The sequence below is a fragment of the Rhipicephalus microplus genome, chromosome 2 (genome assembly GCF_043290135.1).
Source record: "Rhipicephalus microplus isolate Deutch F79 chromosome 2, USDA_Rmic, whole genome shotgun sequence".
Lineage (NCBI taxonomy): Eukaryota > Metazoa > Arthropoda > Arachnida > Ixodida > Ixodidae > Rhipicephalus > Rhipicephalus microplus.
Window position 1 is genome coordinate 201,926,016 of NC_134701.1, and position 21,004 is coordinate 201,947,019.

Below are 21,004 nucleotides of genomic sequence, written 5' to 3' on the forward strand. Positions count from 1 at the left end.
GGAATAGTGTGTATTGATATGTTAGTTATTAGAAGATCTTGGTTGCGAATGATGCTTGCAAGATCAAGATGAACACTTCATTTTCCGGTCACAAAGCATTGTTTCGTGAGTCCCTAGACACAAGTGTGGTGTTCATAGTCAGAAAGCATACACGGCATTGCGACTAAGAACGGCCATAACCACGTGAACTAATCTAATTTGCACTCACCGCCGGAAATCGTAAGCGTAGCAAAGATGTATCCGGCCTCTGTAGCACCCGCGTCATTCTGCGCCGTGACAAGGAGGTCGTACCAAGTAGCAGGAACTAGGTCGGGGATGACCAGCACGGGAGGCTGCTGGTGGTCGGGTATCAGGTGCGTGGCCGTAGCAGGGGACCAGTCGTTCTGCGACTGAGGCTTGCAGAGGACGGCGAACGAAAAGATGGGACATCCGCCGCTCTTCCAGGCGCCCAATTGCAGCGTCACCGAAGTAACGTTGCACAGGAGGAGGTCGCGCTCGTCGGGTGCTATCGGGGCTGTGGACAGCAACGTTCGTAATTTCACCTTTTACGTCTTCTATCCATATATCCATCTATCCATCTATCCATCTATCTATCTATCTATCTATCTATCTATCTATCTATCTATCTATCTATCTATCTATCTATCTATCTATCTATCTATCTATCTATCTATCTATCTATCTATCTATCTATCTATCTATCTATCTATCTATCTATCTATCTGTCTGTCTATCTATCTATCTATCTATCTATCTATCTATCTATCTATCTATCTATCTATCTATCTATCTATCTATCTATCTATCTATCTGTCTATCTGTCTGTCTGTCTGTCTGTCTGTCTGTCTGTCTGTCTGTCTGTCTGTCTGTCTGTCTGTCTGTCTGTCTATCTATCTATCTATCTATCTATCTATCTATCTATCTATCTATCTATCTATCTATCTATCTATCTATCTATCTATCTATCTATCTATCTATCTATCTATCTATCTATCTATCTATCTATCTGTCTGTCTGTCTGTCTGTCTGTCTGTCTGTCTGTCTGTCTGTCTGTCTGTCTGTCTGTCTGTCTGTCTGTCTGTCTATCTATCTATCTATCTATCTATCTATCTATCTATCTATCTATCTATCTATCTATCTATCTATCTATCTATCTATCTATCTATCTATCTATCTATCTATCTATCTATCTATCTATCTATCTATCTATCTATCTATCTATCTATCTTAACTTATCCCTTAATACTTAATATAGAGGACGCACAGCCAGGTCAAGGACCAGAACGAATAATTCACATGAGGGATCTTCTCGTAAAAGAGGTTGTACAGAAGTATTTACCGGCTTGCAAGTAACTTCGTCAGACACAGCTCAGAGTTTCAATAACACGAACAACCTTGAATTAGGTGCCATTCAGAAAGTTTCTGACTTTCTACCCTCGTACTCGCCGCAAAATGCAAATGGTGCCCCGTGCATCGAAAGCAATATAGTTCTCTTGCTTGGTCAATAGTACTGATCGTTGCTCCCCTTCTCCCCACATATAAAGAGGATGGAAAGAAGGGCTTGTTGCTATGGTGGGAATACGTGAGCGAATGGAAGTGGACGAACTCATGAAAGGCGCTCGTCCTGTCTTTTCTCGTCCTATTCTCTTCGTGTTAAACTATTCAGGTTTCTGCACATCACGTGCACAAATGCTGCTGTTACACAGCCTTTAAGATACGCTTAGCTTTGACCAAGGTTCTGTTGAAGCCCGCGAGTGACGTCTTTGTGACGTCACTATGACGTCAGGAATAGGTATATATGGCAACGTGTTTATGTCACAGAATAGAAGATCATGACCCAGTCTATGATCACGTGCCGTTTGCGTTGATCGTGTTCACGTGGACACCACTGAAATCGACGCTCAAGTTCCGTGTTAGGTGAGGCATCTGGTGCATTTCACTTGATAATCGCCTGCACAGCAAAACCTGCTGTGCACTAGTTAGGAACGGTTCTTGCGCTGATTTGTAGGACACAGCACCGGTTGGGATTGTAGAGTGTATTTCACGCTTTTTGGGACTTGAATCAACGCATTTTTGCTAAGTGCTATCAATACTGCGGTATAATCATCTGAATATATTTTCTGCTTCCTGCATGTTAGGTCCATTGTACCTCCCATCTCTGCCCAAAGTCTGACATTCAGACTGTCAGTATTCGCCTAAACAAAAAAACAATTAAATAATAAATAAACAATAAATAAAAGAAATAAATATTGATAAATATGGCCGATGCTTCAGTATAGCCATCGTACGACATTCTCAATCAGCAAAACATACGCACTTGAGCCGTCGGTCTTGGCCAGCACTGTGTTGCTGCTGGGCCCTCTGCCGGCGGCGTTGAAAGCAATGGCGTGAAAGGCGTACTTGCGGCCACAGCGCAGGCCACGAAACGCGTACGCCGAACGTTCGGCGCCTGTCTGAACTTCCGTCCACTCGCCGGTCTCTTCGGCGGATTCTGATTTCGACGACACGGGCGGCTCTGCCTTGTGGAACAGAACAAACCCTGGAAACGAGATTGAGTTGTCTCATGGCTTTGTTAATACCCGTTGGCGTCTCACCGCGTACAGAGTTGGTTTAAGAAAGGAATCGTAGATAGCTGAACTAATTGGTACAAAGTTTTATTAAAAACAAGGCAGGAGTTACGAAATTAACACAACACAAGCGCCACTGGACTTGCTTGATCTTTTTTCCTTGCGTACGTGTCTGTACTTTGGTTCGAGTTAAAAAACAGAAAATGATCAAAATTTGTGGAGCCCTCTATATGGCATTCCTCATAGTTATAATCACGGTTTATTACAGTACCTACAGCGCCCGTGTGGGGCTTTAGTGTAGGGGGACAACAGCATTTAATATACACATATAAAAAGTAGTTCATTTAAGAACAACAAAGGAAACAAAGAAAAAAAGCAGAAAAGCGATAAGCCAATAACAAAGTCGTGTATATCAAATAAATACAGCTACTTAATGAAGCACCCAAGAGTAACACCTAATCATCACTGACATGTGGCAAAATACAACAAAGTATTGTGCTTTGGAGAGGTTAAACCACAACAATTATTAATATATGCACACCGAGGTCCTTTTATCGAAATCGAAAACGACGTATTTATTCCCCATGGGCCTGCATTTCGTGCAACAAGAGGATTACACAAACTTTTCAGTCTAGTAAAAAGTTTACAACAAGGATGAAGCGTCAAGCGACAAGCAGTGGTTCAAAGAGTAATCTACCATAAACCGACGTATAGACAAAGTTACATTCAATTGTGTGTACCTTCTCATCTTTCTGCAACCTCTTTTCTCCCCTTTATCCCTTCCGCAGTGCAGGGTAGCAAACCGGATGTGCGTCTGGTTAACCTCCCTGCCTTTCCTTGCATCTTTATCACTCTCTCTCTCTCTCTTCATGGAAATTGTCGAAGAAAGTTGTCACGATTTACTTTTCAGAAGCATTGATAAACTAGCAAAAAAAAAAGATTGGCCTCGTATCTGCATGGTAATCTACAAATGTCGTCGAAAGACAATAGTCTTGCGTGTGGAGAGAGTGAACAAAGCATTTATTTAATGTTCTGCGCAAGAAAATTGGTGAATTGGTATTGGTATTCTGGAGGCGCTGCGTTAGTGTGCGTCGAGCGTGCAGCGGAGGCGAACGAGCGCATCAAGTCGCGTCACACGTAAGACATGAGCGCTATCTGGCAGTTATCTTGGAAAACGAAGCGTGTGGCTCTGAGACGGGCATGGACTGGTCTCAGAGGTGATAAGGTATAGAACGCAAGGCAACGGGTAGGTGCCACTACCGTGTCGTCTTAGCAAAACGTTGGAAACACTCGCCTTTCGTGTAAGCACTGCATGATCAGCGCAGCGTGACAAACGCTACGGTCCTTAGAATTACTTATGTATGCCTTTTCTAATAAAAAGACACACATGCAGAATATATGCGTGTTGTTGTGGTACCCCAGACATGCGCAATAATTGCTTTTTAATTGACAATTGCACAAGCATGAACGGTCAACCTTGAGCAAAATTGGTGGGCGCTGCGGATGGGGTCGGCCGTTTCGGGTATCGGCTGGTGTCGTTTGAAGACACAAAACCGTTAGGGGGGATGAAAAGACAGACAGACAGACAGACAGACAGACAGACAGACAGACAGACAGACAGACAGACAGACAGACCAAAGCTTTTGCGTCGAAGGTCCCAAAGAAAGAACATCGCATTTAAAAATAATTGCGTGAGTAAATTCAACACTTTCCCAGTAGTGGTACGATAGTAAAAGGCCCCGATCTTCAACACGGCTAAGTACATCCACCGTGACCGAAGCTGGTGATGCCTAGTTTGGTTTTCTACGTGGCAATGACTTAGCAAAGAACACTGGAGTGAAAATATTGGTGCCATGCCACTTGATCTCACTGCGTGTTCCAGTACGAACGCATATAAAACGTCGATAGGTCCAGAATTTCTGTTCACCTTCAATCATTTACGAAACTTTAACAACAGTTATGTTGCCTCTGGTAACTGCACAAATTGAGAATTATTGGTCACTAAAGCGGTTTTTCTTGATCCTCGCGCGGCAACATATGGTGCCAAAAATGCCGCGAATTTTGAGAAGCAAGAACTAGAAACTTGTTCGAAATCTCAGAACAGCGTTATTTCTAGAATAATGCTCTTTCCACACGCATTTAGGCAGGTATTCTTGCAAATGACAGAAAACATTGGACAATTTCGCCATGCATAGTCTAATATAATTTATCGTGCTTACAATCATATCTAAACAAAGGAAATGCATGAATTTTCTCACCATTGATTGGCTGGTCTTTTTCGATATCCCAGCTTAGGTGAACGGATGATGAGGTTGAAGAGACCAGCCTCAGACGTGGAGCCGCTGGTGGGTCTGGGACCAGGAAATCATGCCTGAATGCTACTGAACGTTTATGCTCGATGTATGGGCACGGGGTCTCAGTCGTAGAGTATGCCACTCTCTGATATATTATTTGGGAAATTTCAGAGGTCACAGCCTTCATGTACTTGGATATATGTGGCCTACAAAGACGACATTTCTCGGGGGTTGAATGACAGCAGTATTGCGCCAATGGAAATTAGACTCTGCGTTTCATTTTGAGACGCGGTGCCCAAACATTCCTTTAGAGAGGTGAAATAATCGAGCGTATATTTGTTGAAAAGGAAATACAAACGGAAAGCGCTATACCCCTTCCTTGCTTATCTAAGATCTGCTATACACCCAGTACAAAAAAAAAGGGGGAGGGGTGGAGAAAAAGAATTTGAGAGGTATGGGGAAACAGGAGGAGGTGTAATATCCAAATCATATGCGCTGGAAAAACACTGGTTGTGAGGATATGGAGAGTAATGGGAAGTTAGGCGTACCTATCACTTATTTTTGTAACTTCTCTTTTCCATCATAGTTTAATTCCCTTACCCCTTTTCTCAGCACATGGTAGCCAGCTAGTCGAGAACTGAATAACCTGCCTGTCCTTCCATTTATTTCTCTTTCTTCTCCAGTAGTCGTGCACTGCAACTGCCAATGAGTTCAGCTCCATAATCTCTAGTTAGAAGATGGAAATATTTGTAATGTTTAGGAAGATATAAGGCACAGTTACAAAAAAAAAATTATATAATTCTGTTCATATAGGGGCGATGCTCCTTATGACATGGGTCTGTCGCTCCTTCTCCTCCTCCGTATGTATGTATGTATGTATGTATGTATGTATGTATGTATGTATGTATGTATGTATGTATGTATGTATGTATGTATGTATGTATGTATGTATGTATGTACAAAGCCACCGGTGGCACATACCCGCTCTAGAGCGGGTATGTGCCACAGGGGTTGTGAGATGGGAGATGGTGGTACTCGGAGTGTTCCCTAGATGGATGCGCGGACAGACAGACTAGCAGACGAACGGATGGATGGATGGACGCGCGGACGTACGGGCGGATAGACGCACGAATGGACGGACAGACGGATGGACGGACTCACGGATGGACGCATGGACATACGGACGAACGCATGGATTGACGCAAGAACGGTCGCGCGGACGGACGGAAGCAAGAACGGACGGACAGAAGCACGGACGGGCTGACTGACGCTTCGCTCCACTCATCATCATTCACTCCGTGGATATGCTGTGATTTTTTAATACCTGTTTGGCATAGTCGAAAATACTATGTTAGTACTGCTGAACACAAATGACACAGTGATTTGTCAAAATGACTCAGTAAAGGAAGAAAAAGTTGCTAAAATAAACAAACAGCACAAGGAAATAGGGAGTTCAAGATGGCTAGAAATTAACATTCTACTTATCCATTTTAATTCTTGAATGCTCTTGATGTACTGCAAGAGAGTAAGCAAGAAAATCTCACCGATTTCAAGCGTTTGAGAGAAGATTTCCTCCGAAGCTGGTCCGGCACCTTTCGCGTTAAAAGCCTGCACCACGACGCTGTAGCGAGTGTTTCGTCGTAGGTCTGTCAGCTCGCACTGCTGCTCCACTGAATTGGCCGAGCTTTCCAGCGTCTTGTAAGCGAACGAGTCTTTGGCGTTGCGAACGCGGTAACCGACGTAGTAACCCTGGACGAGTCCGTTGGACTCGTCGTCTAGTGGTGGCTGGAAGGAAAGAGCAATAAGCCGGGGTGGTTGGATGAAGGTATACTTCGGTACAAAATTTCGCTATGTTAGTAATGACTGACGAATTACAGCTGGCACGATCTTGGGATCGCGAGTAATCAACGTCGATAGCTACATATAATAAACCACATTGTTCTGTGTCACATGCTTCACTGTAGATTCACGGCTGTGACTGCCGATCATTTCTCCTTATTTTAATTTTATCACAAGGTTGCTTGGCAGGTGCAGTAATTATCTAGCATGTGCATTCCTTGATGCCAATAAATAAAACCGAACTTACCTTCCAGGAGACATGGAGGCTTCGTGAACCGGTTGGTGTGACCCTGATATTCTGTGGTGCACCAGTTGGAGCTGCGTGTGGAGGTTATGCGCAACAGTCAAGTTATCGGCATGTTAAAGGCGTCCGAAAACACGAAAATTGGCAGCATAAAAGGCGTCGTAATAAAATTTGTGTTTAAGGATAATTGTCAAGGACAATACGCCAAACACCTTGATGCGTTACCTTCTTCCTCTGTTGTAACAACGAGAGTGTCGCTGCATTCACTGAGTCCAATAGAATTCTCCGCTCTGAGTCGGAATTCGTAGCTTGTTTTTGGTCGAAGGCCACTTGCAACGTGCGAAAACTCAGTCGACTCTATCACAGACACGTGTGAATCCTGTTCCCAGAAACCTGGAACGTGGAAAACATGAGTTCACAAGCTTATTAACTGCATAAAGCTCGTCTTCTAAATAACGTAATTCCTGTCACGGAAGTGACGTCACTTAACAGCATGGCATCCGCTCAAGATGTATCTTAATCCTCTACCAGTTTCAACTTCCACTCTTACTTTAGTAACTATTAGCACTTCAGGTATGTTAGTGCACTTCCACTTTTGACTTCCCGTTGTAGAATTCTCTTCACTTCTTGTTACAAGCGCGTTCAGCCCGCAGTCATTGTTTTGCAATGCACACAGCCCATGCCCTCACTTGGGTCGCTTCCCTTACCACAAGGCACTGCAAATGCTGAACCATGAGTCCCCCTTCCCTTTGCCCCCATGCCCCTTCCTCCCCCGTAAGCATGCTGATGATTGCTTTCTCTCAGTCTTGCACCTACAATCTCTATAACGCAGAGATGTTCATTAATTTTCTGTCATGTTTTATACAATCAATAGCTCTTTGCGGAAATATTGTGTCACGTACTTGTCCCGCCCCGATAAGATGCACCAAGTCTTCGTCTTAGAACGCATCGATGTTTTAGGACACTATCTTGAATACACAGTGCAAGGGTTGCACCTTCCAAATTACATTTTTCGCCTTCTCACACACTGTAATTTGCACGCATAATATAAGGCAGCCAGTGTTTGAACTGATGCGTTTGTGAAACTGCCTCTCACACACCTTCTCGAAGCTTGTGTTCCAGCAGGTACTTCAGCACGGGGCTGTTTCCGGAGTAAGCGGGAGACCAGGACAGTGTCACTGAACGACTGGTGATTTGGGTAGCTTCCAGGCCTCTCGGTTTATCCGGAGGCTCTGCGTAACCGACATCACAAAACCCGTGGTGAAATAGCAAATAGCCAATTAAAAATAACTGATTCTTCATTAATCATGCCTCTTTCGATACCGTTCAATATTACGGCCGAAAACGAAACTGTAGTGTTATGTTATCAGCATCACTTTCTTCGTATATAAAACGGAATCATTTCAACGACAGCTCTTAGAGATACCACCGCGCCAAGTCTCAATGAGAGCGATATTTATATTGTCTCGGCTTCAGGAGAGACGAAAATTGAGTTTACTTCTACGCTGTTTCGTAGAAGGCCTCAAGGTGAACGTTAGAAGGAACTTGTTATACCGTTTGTAGCACCCCCTCACCTATGAGACAAGTCTTGGTAGCGCCCATTCCAAGTACCTAGCATTCGATCAATTGTACGTGCATGCAGAGTAGGCTGCACTCAGCAAGAAAAAAGTCAGAGTGATAACATGGGACGAAAACGCCCTTATTGATCGTCGCTCGTTCAGAGACCTTCCTGTTTGCATGAGTGGCGCAGTCTTTCTTTAAGTGAGTCGCAGCAGCAGATCTTTATTTAGACGTAGAGCCTAACCCACATGAAAGTGCTGCATCTCTAAAGTCCACCTAAGGAATATTTGAAGCCTAACCAGGTTGCCTGAACGTTCCACAAATCACAAAACTCACCCTGTACGACGACCTGGAAGTTCGTGTCGTCTCTTCCATACGCGTTTTCAGCGTAGCAGCTGAACAGCGACGAGTCCCTGCGGTCCACGCTCGGAATGCGGATGACGTACTCGAACCCATCGGCACTCGGCTTCTCCTCCACCGCGTATCTGAAGGAGGTAAATTTGCTTCCACACAAAGCGTAGGGCGCAATGTCGCCTCTGTACTATGGACTTACTGCACACTCTGTACGCAAGCACTCCCTTGCCAGAACTCTCAAATAACCGTTCAAGTCACGAATAGTCGTTCTAATAAAGGTAATGGTTCCAGAAATCACGGCCTATTCTGAACTTTCACGATTACACGAGGACGCAAAGCGAATAGGAGAATGTTTGTTTGGTACTTTTATTCAATGCATGGTCTTCGTCCTGTCTACAGTTCGCGATAGAAATATCATACCTATCTACACAAACGTTTTATAGCAGGAATGTATTAGCAGCCAATGGAACATCTGATAATTCTCTGCCACAACCGAAAATGATGATCTTCCCAGCTGAGGGATAAATGGCAGTTTACTTTGCGCGACTTATGCACTTAATTCAATCACGCAACGGCAAATGTTAATGTTCAACTTCATTGGAGCTTTTATGCAGCTTGAAAAGACGCTGTGTTTGGCCCCCACAATTTACGGCAATCAAAATGACATTTGTCGCGATAGTGCATCAAAGACCTACGAAAATAAAATTTTTGAGATATTTTAGAAATTACAGTCTCCGAAAATGAAAATAAGCGTGTCAAAGGACCCCGCCTCCAGTGCGACTCTCTCCAAAATATTCGTGAACGTTCAGCGAAATTCTGTTACACAGACTTGATTTCGCATATCGCTGTTAAGCACTACCGTAAATTTTCAACTCCCGACTTAGTATGAACTAGTATAATAAAAAAAAACTATAAATCCAACTTTGCACCTAGAGCAGATGCTAAATCACATAAGGTAGCAATAATTCCAGAAAAACAAGATAAACAAGCATCGATATTTGGAGTTTGCCGAACGCTTGTTTCGAAGTGAGTCAAACTATGCTGAAGCAACGATGCTGACCTGGGTTCCAATGCTGGATTGAAGCCATGTCTATCTTTTGTCCAGGTCACCGTGATTGGTTGCTCTCCGACGGCTCTGCAAGTCAACACAACGCTGTCTCCGCGTCGGGATGTCAACGCTTGAAACTTGCGCTCGAAGTGGGCCGCCACTGGTAAGCCGGAGAATGACTCCATTAACATTAAATAAACATCAACTACACTGCTTAAGTAACTCGGAAAACCTATGGCACGACAAGTATTTAGTACAAAAGTCAGGTTTCTTTGATCGGCTAGGCATTGTCATACAATTTAGTCGACAATATTCGATTATAACAATCTACACAACGCACTCGTGTTAACGAAGGCGGTAACGAACGTACTAAGCAGACTACCTCTCCTGCGTCGCTTGTTGTTGTTTCTAATTCATCATCATTATTATATCACTCGTTTACCCTAAAGGTCTCCATAAGACACCACATGATAGCAGGGGGGAGGCTAGCAAATAATAACTATGGCTTACTAGGCCAAATTAAAAAAAAAAACACTTTTGACATCACTTGCAAGAGAACAAACCTGTCACACCTTTCTACAATCGCAAGAGTGACTGAAAAATGTTAGCTGCACTTTCTCCTCCTGGAGCTGGACAGAAGCACTGCATGTATTTTGTCGAATGCCGCAATATCGCAGCGATGTTGTGCTCCCAGAAAGCGAAAGAAAAGGTGAGCAGGAGTTCGGAGCATAAGTAGGAGTCTTCGTTGCGAACATACACACAGGAGCATGCATAAACATTGCGAAATTTGCGCGTACCGTGTAAGACGAAGGGTTGCAGATACACCATTCACACACACACACACACACACACACACACACACACACACACACACACACACACACACACACACACACACACACACACACACACACACACACACACACACACACACACACACACACACACACACACACACACACACACACACACACACACACACACACACACACACACACACACACACACACACACACACACACACACACACACACACACACACACACACACACATACATATATATATATATATATATATATATATATATATATATATATATATATAGAACACCTCTGCGGTACAGTTCTATAGTCAAGACCGTGTTGTTATGATGAAGTGCTAAAGCACCGGAGAACAAGGCAAAAATAAGCCAAAAGCACGACAGAAAACGCAATTCATGCTTTTGAGCTGCATAGCGAGGTTACTGTATAGAATTAAATTCATATTAATGTCATAGAATGGTGGCGGAAAGATATACCATTTTGCGGATATACCATATATATATATATATATATATATATATATATATATATATAGACAGGGATAGTGAGAGTTTCTTTTTGCTACCGCCATGCAATTTGCACAAAAAGCTCTTGAATACAACAGTGTTGTATCAATGCTTTGCCACGTAAAACACGAAAGTTGCTTTACGTACACATGGGTTTCCTTCAGAGAACCCTGTGAAAAATAAGAGCGGCATGCTCAAACATGGCCCACTTTCAAACATAACTTACCTTTTTTTTTCTATAGTTTTTGTTGGTGTGTTGACTTGAAAGTGTCTATCATATGGTTTCGCATGTGAACTTCATATAATTGTGATATCAGTCAAGTTAAAATTGTTTCCCTAAGCAGAAAACTTGGGTTCTTTCACTTTATATTTCAGAATTTGTGAGGCCCCGCCGCGGTGGTCTAGTGGCTAAGGTACTCGGCTGCTGACCCGCAGGTCGCGGGTTCGTATCCCGACTGCGGCGGCTGCATTTCCGATGGAGGGGGAAATGTTGTAGGCCCGTGTGCTCAGATTTGGGCGCACGTTAAAGAACCCCAGGTGGTCGAAACTTCCGGAGCCCTCCACTACGGCGTCTCTCATAATCATATGGTGGTTTTGGGACGTTAAACCCCACATATCAATCAATCAGAATTTGTGAGCTAGCTGAAGGATGTTCTTCAAGAAATCGTAATAGTAATGTTGGGTAAAAATGAAGGACATAGCTAAGAAACGTAAGGAAAAACGTTGGATCAAGCTTGATTAAAAAAAGTGTTTAACTTATAAGTAATTTAAGATGTGCTCAACAAAATTTCATTGGCACTCCTACTTTTTCAACGTCTAATTTACACGTATAACGATTGGAATAAGATTGTGCATAGCGCATTCAGCCAACGCGAAATTAAGCAGCCTCACACGGCCGCTTCTGGCGGTAATTACTCTGCGAACGTGTTTCATTAGGTTTCGACATTCGCCAACGCGCTAGTGATGTAAGGACTCCACGCTACGCTTGTCCGTCGTTGTCTCTATGGCATACGGTGAATACCTGCAGGATTGCGTATTCGGGGTCTGTGGTTGTGGAGATATTGCAACAGTCTAGGAGCAGAGACACGTATATTCCGCGTATGCGGTCAGTCATTATGCCCAAAGTCAAATGCATATAAAGCAATCTCACACGTGTGAATTTCCAGTGGTCAGCAAGGTTCGTTAATGATATGTCCCGCATCGTAATTAGCAGAAATATTCTTTCAAAAAAATTTCGGCGTAATATGTTCTCACGCATACGAGTTGTAGCTCTGAGCAGGGTTTCCTACAAGTTCCAAAAATTTTTCAGAGAAATCACCGCACGCTCATGTGCTCGCGATCCCACTGAAAGTAAACTACGCTTTCTAGTAAAAAAAACATTAAAAAGCTAAAATAAAACGAAAATGCCTCACTGTCATGACGTGCACTTCCGAACGAACGTTTGTTCTTGCCCCTTTGTCATCAACTCCCCTACACTTCCCTGCCTCCCCCCCCCCCCTTCTTCTTTGCTTTCAGCAAACTCACTGATACATAGAGAGAGAGAAAGCGCTTACAGCATGCAAGAAATCTCTGTAAGCCCATTTGTACCCAACCGATTAAAAATATTTCAGGGGCAGTCGATTTTTGAGGCAATGAACTTAGATAAAAGCATTCGATGATTATCCTATAAAGGTGTTATAGGGCCCTTTAATGGAGGAGTGGCAAGATTTTCGGGGACCGTGAAAGGGACCTTTTTATGGTTGTTTCTCGGGCATCCATTGTTGACGCTGTCTGTACACCATAGTCAAGAAGCGTGCGGTAAATATTTGAATTTGGTTTTAACATTTTTGTCGCAAAACACTCGCAAGCCGACCACCCCGCAATGAGCATTATCATGAGGAGTCAGCGCAATTTTCTTTGGGGGGGGGGGAGGAAGGGGGGGGGGGGCGTCGGAACGCCACGCCCAGGATGAGGGCGACGCTGTCCGAGTCCTACGAGGGCTGTTCACTCCTCGGCTCCATGTTGGTCACGTGTGCGACGTGCAGCTAAGAGCCGACTGCTGCTTAGGAAGCCAAAGCGACGCGTGGTGGCGCTGCGACTCTGGACAGGCTGCGCCATCTTCGGTAGAAAAGGAGAAATCAGGGATGTACATCGCGCGTTTTTCCTTCCCTCCAATGGACAGCCGCTCAATTACGTGCTCGTGCACAAAGCACGCACTGCGTTTTTAGTCACCCCACAGTGTACCACCTGGCAGCCTCATAAAGATCTCTGAGCTTGACAAGCACTTCCGAGAAGCGAATTGAACAAAGGAGTAAAGCTCATAAGTCTATTGTAGCACCGAAAGGCGGGCGAGTTGGAACTTATCCATAGTGGGCAGCGCACAAAAGGAAACACACAAGAGAAGGAATCAGGACAAGCGCTGGTCTAACAACTGAAAGTTTTATTTGAAAGAAAGCATATATATACATGTGTACACAGAAAATCAAGTGCTACGCAAGATTACATCCGATCAATGAAACCAATCTCCTGTTCAGATAAAGAAACAGATGGCTGGCTAACGCAAATGCCAACACTCTTCGCCATGTGGTAAGCCTCAGCGATCTCACGTGTCCTTTGATTATGATGGCGGTCGATGATTGCGGTTTGCTCAAAAGAAGGAATACAACCGCAATCGCGGCAATGGCTGGCGAGGTGAGACAGAACCCCACCCTTTAAAGAATTTTCATGCTCCCGTAGCCTAATATTAATACATCTACCAGTCTGTCCTATGCAGACACTCCCGCACGAGCAAGGAATTTTATAGACTACCCCTGTCGAACATGCGGTATACTTCTTAACATGCTTGATTGAACAAGTGCTATCACTTGCTTGATTGAACAAGTGCTATCAGGACCAGCGCTTGTCCTGATTCCTTCTCTTGTGTGTTTCCTTTTGTGCGCTGCCCACTATGGACTCATAAGTCTAGTTTATGATGTGGAGCAGACGACGGAAGATGGGGACGCCCGAGTCACGGCGAAATGCATTTCTCAGGTCTTCCGTTATAATACCGTATACAACGAATGCCTCGAGGTAAGTCTTATTCTGCTGACATGACGCCGCGTTCTCTATCAATGTGCTGTGTTGAGTTTCATGGAAACCATATAATTGTTGTTTTGATGTGGTATCTAGCAGTAGCAGCAATCGACTGTCGTGTGGAAATGTTTAGGGCGTGCTAAAAAAGAAAAAAAAACTAAAGTTATATGAACATCGCATTAAAATTTCCGAGAAGTTTCAGGGTCATACCCTCCGTGCCGTGGGAGCATGACCCGCTGACGTCGCCGCAAATCAGCGAGCTAAGGTTTAACCACAGCGAGTCAAGTTGAAGTTCTCGCCTCGTTTTCTTTCTCCCCGGCTCTCGTGTCAAGCTTGCTCTATCTTTCGCGAACGTGGTTGTGTTCACCGGCTGCGAATTGCTGGGAAACTGACACAGCTTTACACGTGGAGAACGTCCCTTGGTGTTGTCTGCATTGTTGTGGCAGCCAACAACACAATACTTCGGACCTCACCGACGCTTCCGTGGGGCTGCTTCTTCCATTGCGAAAAGGCAACTTCGCACAGAGAGCGTCTCGTTTTAGCGCGCCAAGCTGACGGCACGGCGCCTAAGTTCCCCGCGCCTACTGCAGAACGCGTTGCGCGCGTGTCTCACGTGCTCCCGTTTCGGCGAAACACACCGACTCGCCAGTGACCTCTCCCGCGTCTCTTCTCAAGTTTTCCGGAGCTCGCCACCAGGGCCAGGCGCGGCGTTGTCATCGCTCCGCAAACGAGCTTCGGTTCTCTATGGGTGCTTCTAGTACGTCACCATGTAACTGTACCCACGTAACGTCGACCTAAATGGCAACATGTTTACCCGTCACTAATACCATCCCTTCGATAATGAAAATAAAAGTATTTTTTAATGTAGAGGCCAGGACGAAATACTCAATGCATTTTGAGACACCATAATATCCTTTTCGGAGTTCTCGGCACCAGTGCATCTCATTTAAAACAAGAATACGAAGATTTCTGGAATTCAGCTCAATGCTCTTTCACCGACTCCAACGTCATTCCTTTTATAAATATGAGCAGAAAACTATGTTTGCATTATTAACACGCACCGTGGATGTCCAGCTTGACCACGGTGGAAATGCCCGGTCCGACGCCGTTCAGCGCCTGGCACATGTAGTGACCGGCGTCTGAGCGGTCGGCCTCGCGGATGCTCAGCGAACCGTTTTCCAGGATCTGCACGTTGGCGTTGCTGATGATCACCGCGAAGTCGCGGCCCCCTTCCGCACCTGGTTGAGATGAACAGACGAAAAAAAGTGAGATATACGTACAAGGACAACACCGCATAGACGAGCAAACATTGTGTAAAAGACACAGTAGTGTGAGCCCTGCTTGCAATTTCAATGAACCGTACATGTACGCAAGTGATCTTGTTGGTCACTTGTTGTAAGGAAGAAATTCTTATTTTAATAATATTTTCCAGCAGTAGATTCAGTATTCAAAACTTTATTACTCATATGTTATCAAAAGGCCCAACATGGGGATTGGAGTAGGGCCGAACACCCAACATGGTGAGTAAGGCCGCTTGGAGCGGAACACGCTATTCTTGGTATGTGTTACCTCCAAGGATTCCTATTTGGTGACGACCGCTGCAATGGCTTAACACAATAAGGAGCCCTTAGCCTGACCATTGGTGGTCTCGAGAAATTTCGGGTTTCGTGGTCACCACTTCGGGAATATTCAGTGAAGACTCTGATGAAGGATATGTGGTCATAGATCGCGTCTTGATCTGTCAGCGTGCACGACTTGAAGATACTGTGTTTTTAAATTTTTAAAAAAGTTTTTTTAGACACAGGAAGAGCATTATCGAAGAATATATATATATATATATATATATATATATATATATATATATATATATATATATATATATATATATATATATATATATATATACAATAGGCTGGAAGCGGTTGTCTACATTGCATATATATATATATATATATATATATATATATATATATTGAAAAAGGGTTTATTGGCGACTGTTGCGACGGTGGTCCTACGATGAAACACGATCGGACAAGAGCAACGGTCGAGCAGATGCCGGCGATGATCAGCACGAGCCGAGCGAGCGAAGCCAAGCACCCAGTACCCAAGCGGTGGCGATGTTGTTTGCCAACGATGCGTTTTCTTCTTCACAATTTGCCCCCGCCGAAAAAGAGCCATCCTGGCGACCTAAGAGTCTGGAGGCAGAGGGCTATGATATGGCTTAAGGCGGGCGATGTGGACGATGTCACGTCCACGCCGGCGCATGTCGTCAGATGGGGAAAGTGGCTCGATGAGAAAATTCACCGGCGAGGTTTGCTCCAAAACGCGGTATGGGCCCTCGTACTTTGGAACGAGTTTTGAGGATATGCCGGGGCTTTGGTAAGGAACAGCCAGCCATACAAGTGATCCCGAGGAATAGCTGGGGCTTTGTGAAGAGTCGGCGTTGTTTTCTTTCTGGCGCTGTTGTTCTTGCGACGTAAAGGTGCGTGCGAGTTCACGGCACTCTTCCGCATTACGGGCAGCTTCGGACACAGATGGGCATTCGGATGCGTCAGGATGGTATGGAAGGAGAGTGTCGATGGTGTGGGATGGTTCGCGTCCATAAAGAAGAAAGAAAGGTGAAAATCCAGTGGTAGACTGTGCCGCGGTGTTATATGCGAACGTGATGAATGGAAGAATGCGATCCCAGTTAGTATGATCGGATGTCACATACATGGCGAGCATATCGCCAAGGGTGCGGTTAAATCTTTCCGTGAGCCCGTTAGTTTGCGGGTGGTATGCAGTGGTCTTGCGATGAACAACATGGCATTGAGAAAGCAGAGACGTGACGACTTCTGATAGGAAGGCGCGACCTCGGTCGCTTAGTAGCTCTCGAGGTGCACCATGTCTTAGTATGAAGCGATGAAGGATGAAGGATGCTACGTCCCGCGCAGTGGCACTTGGAAGGGCGGTGGTCTCAGCGTAGCGTGTTAAATGGTCCACAGCGACTATGATCCACCGATTTTCATCTGATGTTGTCGGTAGAGGGCCATAGAGATCAATTCCGATCCGATCGAAAGGTTTGGCAGGGCACGGGAGCGGTTGAAGCGCACCGGACGAGTGGAAAGGCGGTGATTTGCGGCGTTGACAGTCAGGGCAGCCCATAACGAATTTTCGAACGAAATTATACATTCCGCGCCAGTAGAAGCGATGGCGAATGCGTTCGTAAGTTTTGAAAACTCCGGCATGACCACATTGGGGATCGTCGTGAAAGGAGGCGCAGATTTGTGATCGCAAGCTGCGCGGGACAACCAAGAGCCACTTACGACCTTCGGGGGCGTAGTTGCGTCGGTGTAGCAGCCGATCACGAATCGCGAAATGAGCAGCTTGACGCCGGAGAGATCGTGGTACCGCAGTGGTTGACGATCCAGAGAGACAGTTAAAAAGGGAAGCGATCCACGGGTCCTTGTGTTGTTCACCGGTAAAAGAGTCGAGGTCGAGAGATGCGACGGAGTTGGTACCAGTGGTTTCGCAGGCCGAGTCGGGAGGTAAAGGCGAACGCGACAGGGCGTCGGCGTCAGAATGCTTGCGTCCGCTGCGATAGATGACACGAATGTCGTACTCCTGGATTTGCAGTGCCCAACGAGCTAGGCGGCCAGAAGGATCTTTCAATGTGGCGAGCCAACAAAGTGCATGGTGGTCCGTTACCAGGTCGAATGGGCGACCGTACAAATAAGGGCGGAACTTGCGAAGCGCCCACACTAGCGCCAAGCACTCTTTTTCAGTGACGCTGTAATTGGCCTCAGCTTTAGTAAGTGTGCGACTCGCATAAGCGACGACGTATTCGGAGTAGCCCGGCTTGCGTTGGGCGAGGACGGCGCCTAGACCAACCCCACTAGCGTCTGTGTGAACTTCCGTTGCAGCTGTTGGGTCGAAATGCCGAAGAATTGGAGGAGATGTTAGCAGACTACGGAGCGTGACAAACGCGACGTCGCAGTCAGAAGACCAGGATGAAAGGTCTGCATCACCGCGTAGGAGGTTGGTCAGTGGTGACATGATCGACGCAAAATTTCGCACGAAGCGCCGGAAGTACGAGCATAGTCCGACAAAACTGCGTAATTCTTTCAGTGTAGTAGGTTTCGGGAACTCAGCGACTGCTCGCAGTTTTGCAGGGTCGGGTCGAACACCATCCTTGGACACGATGTGCCCTAAGATGGACAGCTCTCGCGCGGCGAAGCGGCACTTTTTAAGGTTCAGTTGGAGCCCAGCGTTGGTTAAACACGTCAGCACCAGTTGGAGCCGACGCAGATGTGTAGGAAAATCGGGAGAGAAAACGACAATGTCGTCGAGGTAGCATAGACACACAGACCACTTCAGTCCACGCAGTGTGTTGTCCATGAGTCGTTCAAACGTGGCAGGAGCATTACAAAGCCCAAATGGCATTACGTTAAATTCGTACAGGCCATCTGGTGTAATGAACGCAGTTTTCTGGCGATCAGCTTCTGCCATAGGAACCTGCCAGTATCCAGATCGTAAGTCTAAGGAGGAGAAGAATTCGGCTCCTTGGAGGCTGTCAAGGGCGTCGTCGATGCGCGGTAATGGATAGACGTCTTTCCGCGTCACCTTGTTTAATCGCCGGTAGTCGACGCAAAATCGAATCGATCCATCCTTCTTTCGAACTAGAACGACAGGAGATGCCCAAGGACTGTGCGATGGTTGAATAACGCGACGGCGTAGCATCTCTTCGACCTGGTCGTTGATGACGTGACGTTCTGCTGCAGAGACACGGTTCGGTCTTTGACGCAATGGCTGGTGCGAACCGGTGTCAATGTAGTGGTGCACTGCGGAAGTCTGACCCAATTGCGGCTGAGAAACGTCGAATGAATTCGCGAAGTGCTGGAGAAGATTAAGAAGCTCGGCGCGTTCATGGGCACTTAAGGTGTCGGCGATGGAACTCGAGAAGGTGTCACTCGATGAGCATTCCAGTGGGGAAAGGGCATGAAGTTCGGTCGAGGCGCTACTGCACGATTCGTCTGGCATGTTAAGGAATAAAGAGGAATCGAGGTACTCCACTCGACCGAGACATTCGCCGGCAAGTAGCGTAAGCGGTGCAGAAAGGGGGTTGTGGACGAAAATATTGCTTCGGCCCGCAGTGACGTCGAGTGTCGCGAAAGGCAAGGAAACGGCTCTGCGGCTCATGAAAATGTCGGAAGGTGTAAACATTACTGTAGCGTCGTTATGGTCATCGCAGCAAACAGGGACAACGGCAAGAGAGGCTGGCGGAATTTCAGTGTCTTCACGTACGACGAGTTTTTGAGACCGCTCAAGAGTTTCGTGCAAAGGTTCGTCATACAGGTGCGAAAATTGAACTTCAGCGCGTGCGCAGTCGATGACGGCATGATGTTGTGACAGGAAGTCCCACCCGAGGATAACGTCATGCGAGCACACCGAAAGGACGATGAACTCGACAACGTACATAGAGCCTTGGATGAAAATGCGGGCTGTACAGGTGCCGAGAGGTCTGACTGGCTGTGCGCTAGCCGTACGAAGCGATAGTCCAGAGAGCGGCGTGGTCACTTTGCGTAGGGAGCGGCAGAGCTGGGCGGCTATAACAGAAACGGCAGCACCTGTGTCGATGAGGGCAAATGTAGAAACACCATTGACAGATATGGCGACGACGTTAGCAGGTGAAGTGCGAGGACTTGGGCATTTCGATGACGGCGCAGTTCTTGCCTCTGGAACTGCGGCGTTCAGTTTTCCCGGTTGGAGGAAGCGGGTCGGGGACGCATTGGGGACAGAGATCGCCTGCGAGGAGACGGCGAGCGGGAAGAGTGAGTCGGAGCTGGGCGCTGGGGTGACTGAGACCCGGGAAGATTAGTGTAGCCATACTGCGGTGAAGGATAGGGAGCAGGTAGGTGCGTGGGCGGCGGGTCATACGGTAACGGCCAAGTAGCGTTGGGTTGCGATTGGAAACGACGACGACAATATCGTGCCACGTGTCCTGGAGTACCGCAGGCGTAGCAGATTGGTCGATTGTCAGCAGTGCGCCAGGAATTGCTGACTCGCGGTGCAGCCCAAGGTGTCGAAAGAGGGGTAGAGTGGGGAGCAACTGCAGGCATGGGTGGCAAAAGCTGCTGGCGGGGTCTGCTGCGTACCACCTGGGCATAAGTAAGAGGCGCGGCCACGGGCTGCATAGCCGGCGCATGGGGAACAGTCACGGCCACAGGCTGCTGGTGGGCAGCGACGGGAACAGCCTGAGCTACCTCTTCGGCAATAACGTCGCGGAGTGGTGAGGGCAGACGAGAGGACGGCGGCTGCTGCGTGAAGGGAATCAACGACAGTTGCCGAGCTACTTCTTCACGCACGAAGTCTTTAATCTCTTGCAGGGTTGGTGCGTGGTCGGGAACGGAAGTGAGACTGGAGAGCGAGTCGGCGTGTGAGGAAAATGGCCGAGTCAGGGCGCGCTGCTTGCTCAACTCGTCGAAACTTTGACACAAAGTAACAAGTTCCGCAACGGTGGCAGGATTACGGGCGAGGAGCAGCTGATATGCACCGTCATTTATCCCTTTGAGGATGTGTTGAATCTTCTCCGACTCGGGCATGGTGGTGTTCAGTCGGTTGCAAAGTCCAATGATGTCTTCAATGTAGCTTGTGAAAGATTCCGTTGGTTTTTGTGCGCGAGTCCGCAAGCGTTGTTCGGCTCTGGACTTGCGGACAGCGGGTCGGCCAAAAACGTCAGC

At 46.5% G+C, this 21,004-nt stretch overlaps 1 protein-coding gene across 2 annotated transcripts in view; it reads right to left on the reverse strand.

The window, feature by feature from the left end:
* Positions 1–21,004, reverse strand: part of LOC119169596 (cell adhesion molecule Dscam1-like) — a 212,616-nt gene that overhangs the window by 13,263 nt on the left and 178,349 nt on the right. For both annotated transcript variants that reach the window (XR_012893883.1, XM_075887259.1), the window contains exons 13-22: positions 15,347–15,523; positions 9,919–10,066; positions 8,841–8,989; positions 8,045–8,176; positions 7,170–7,337; positions 6,948–7,018; positions 6,406–6,646; positions 4,826–4,918; positions 2,318–2,539; positions 209–514 (exon numbers count right to left, since the gene is read on the reverse strand). Coding sequence is in view for 1 of the 2 variants with exons in the window: in XM_075887259.1 (XP_075743374.1) it covers positions 209–514; positions 2,318–2,539; positions 4,826–4,918; positions 6,406–6,646; positions 6,948–7,018; positions 7,170–7,337; positions 8,045–8,176; positions 8,841–8,989; positions 9,919–10,066; positions 15,347–15,523 (1,707 nt within the window). In the remaining variant the exon portion in view is untranslated. The remainder of the gene's footprint in view (positions 1–208; positions 515–2,317; positions 2,540–4,825; positions 4,919–6,405; positions 6,647–6,947; positions 7,019–7,169; positions 7,338–8,044; positions 8,177–8,840; positions 8,990–9,918; positions 10,067–15,346; positions 15,524–21,004) is intronic.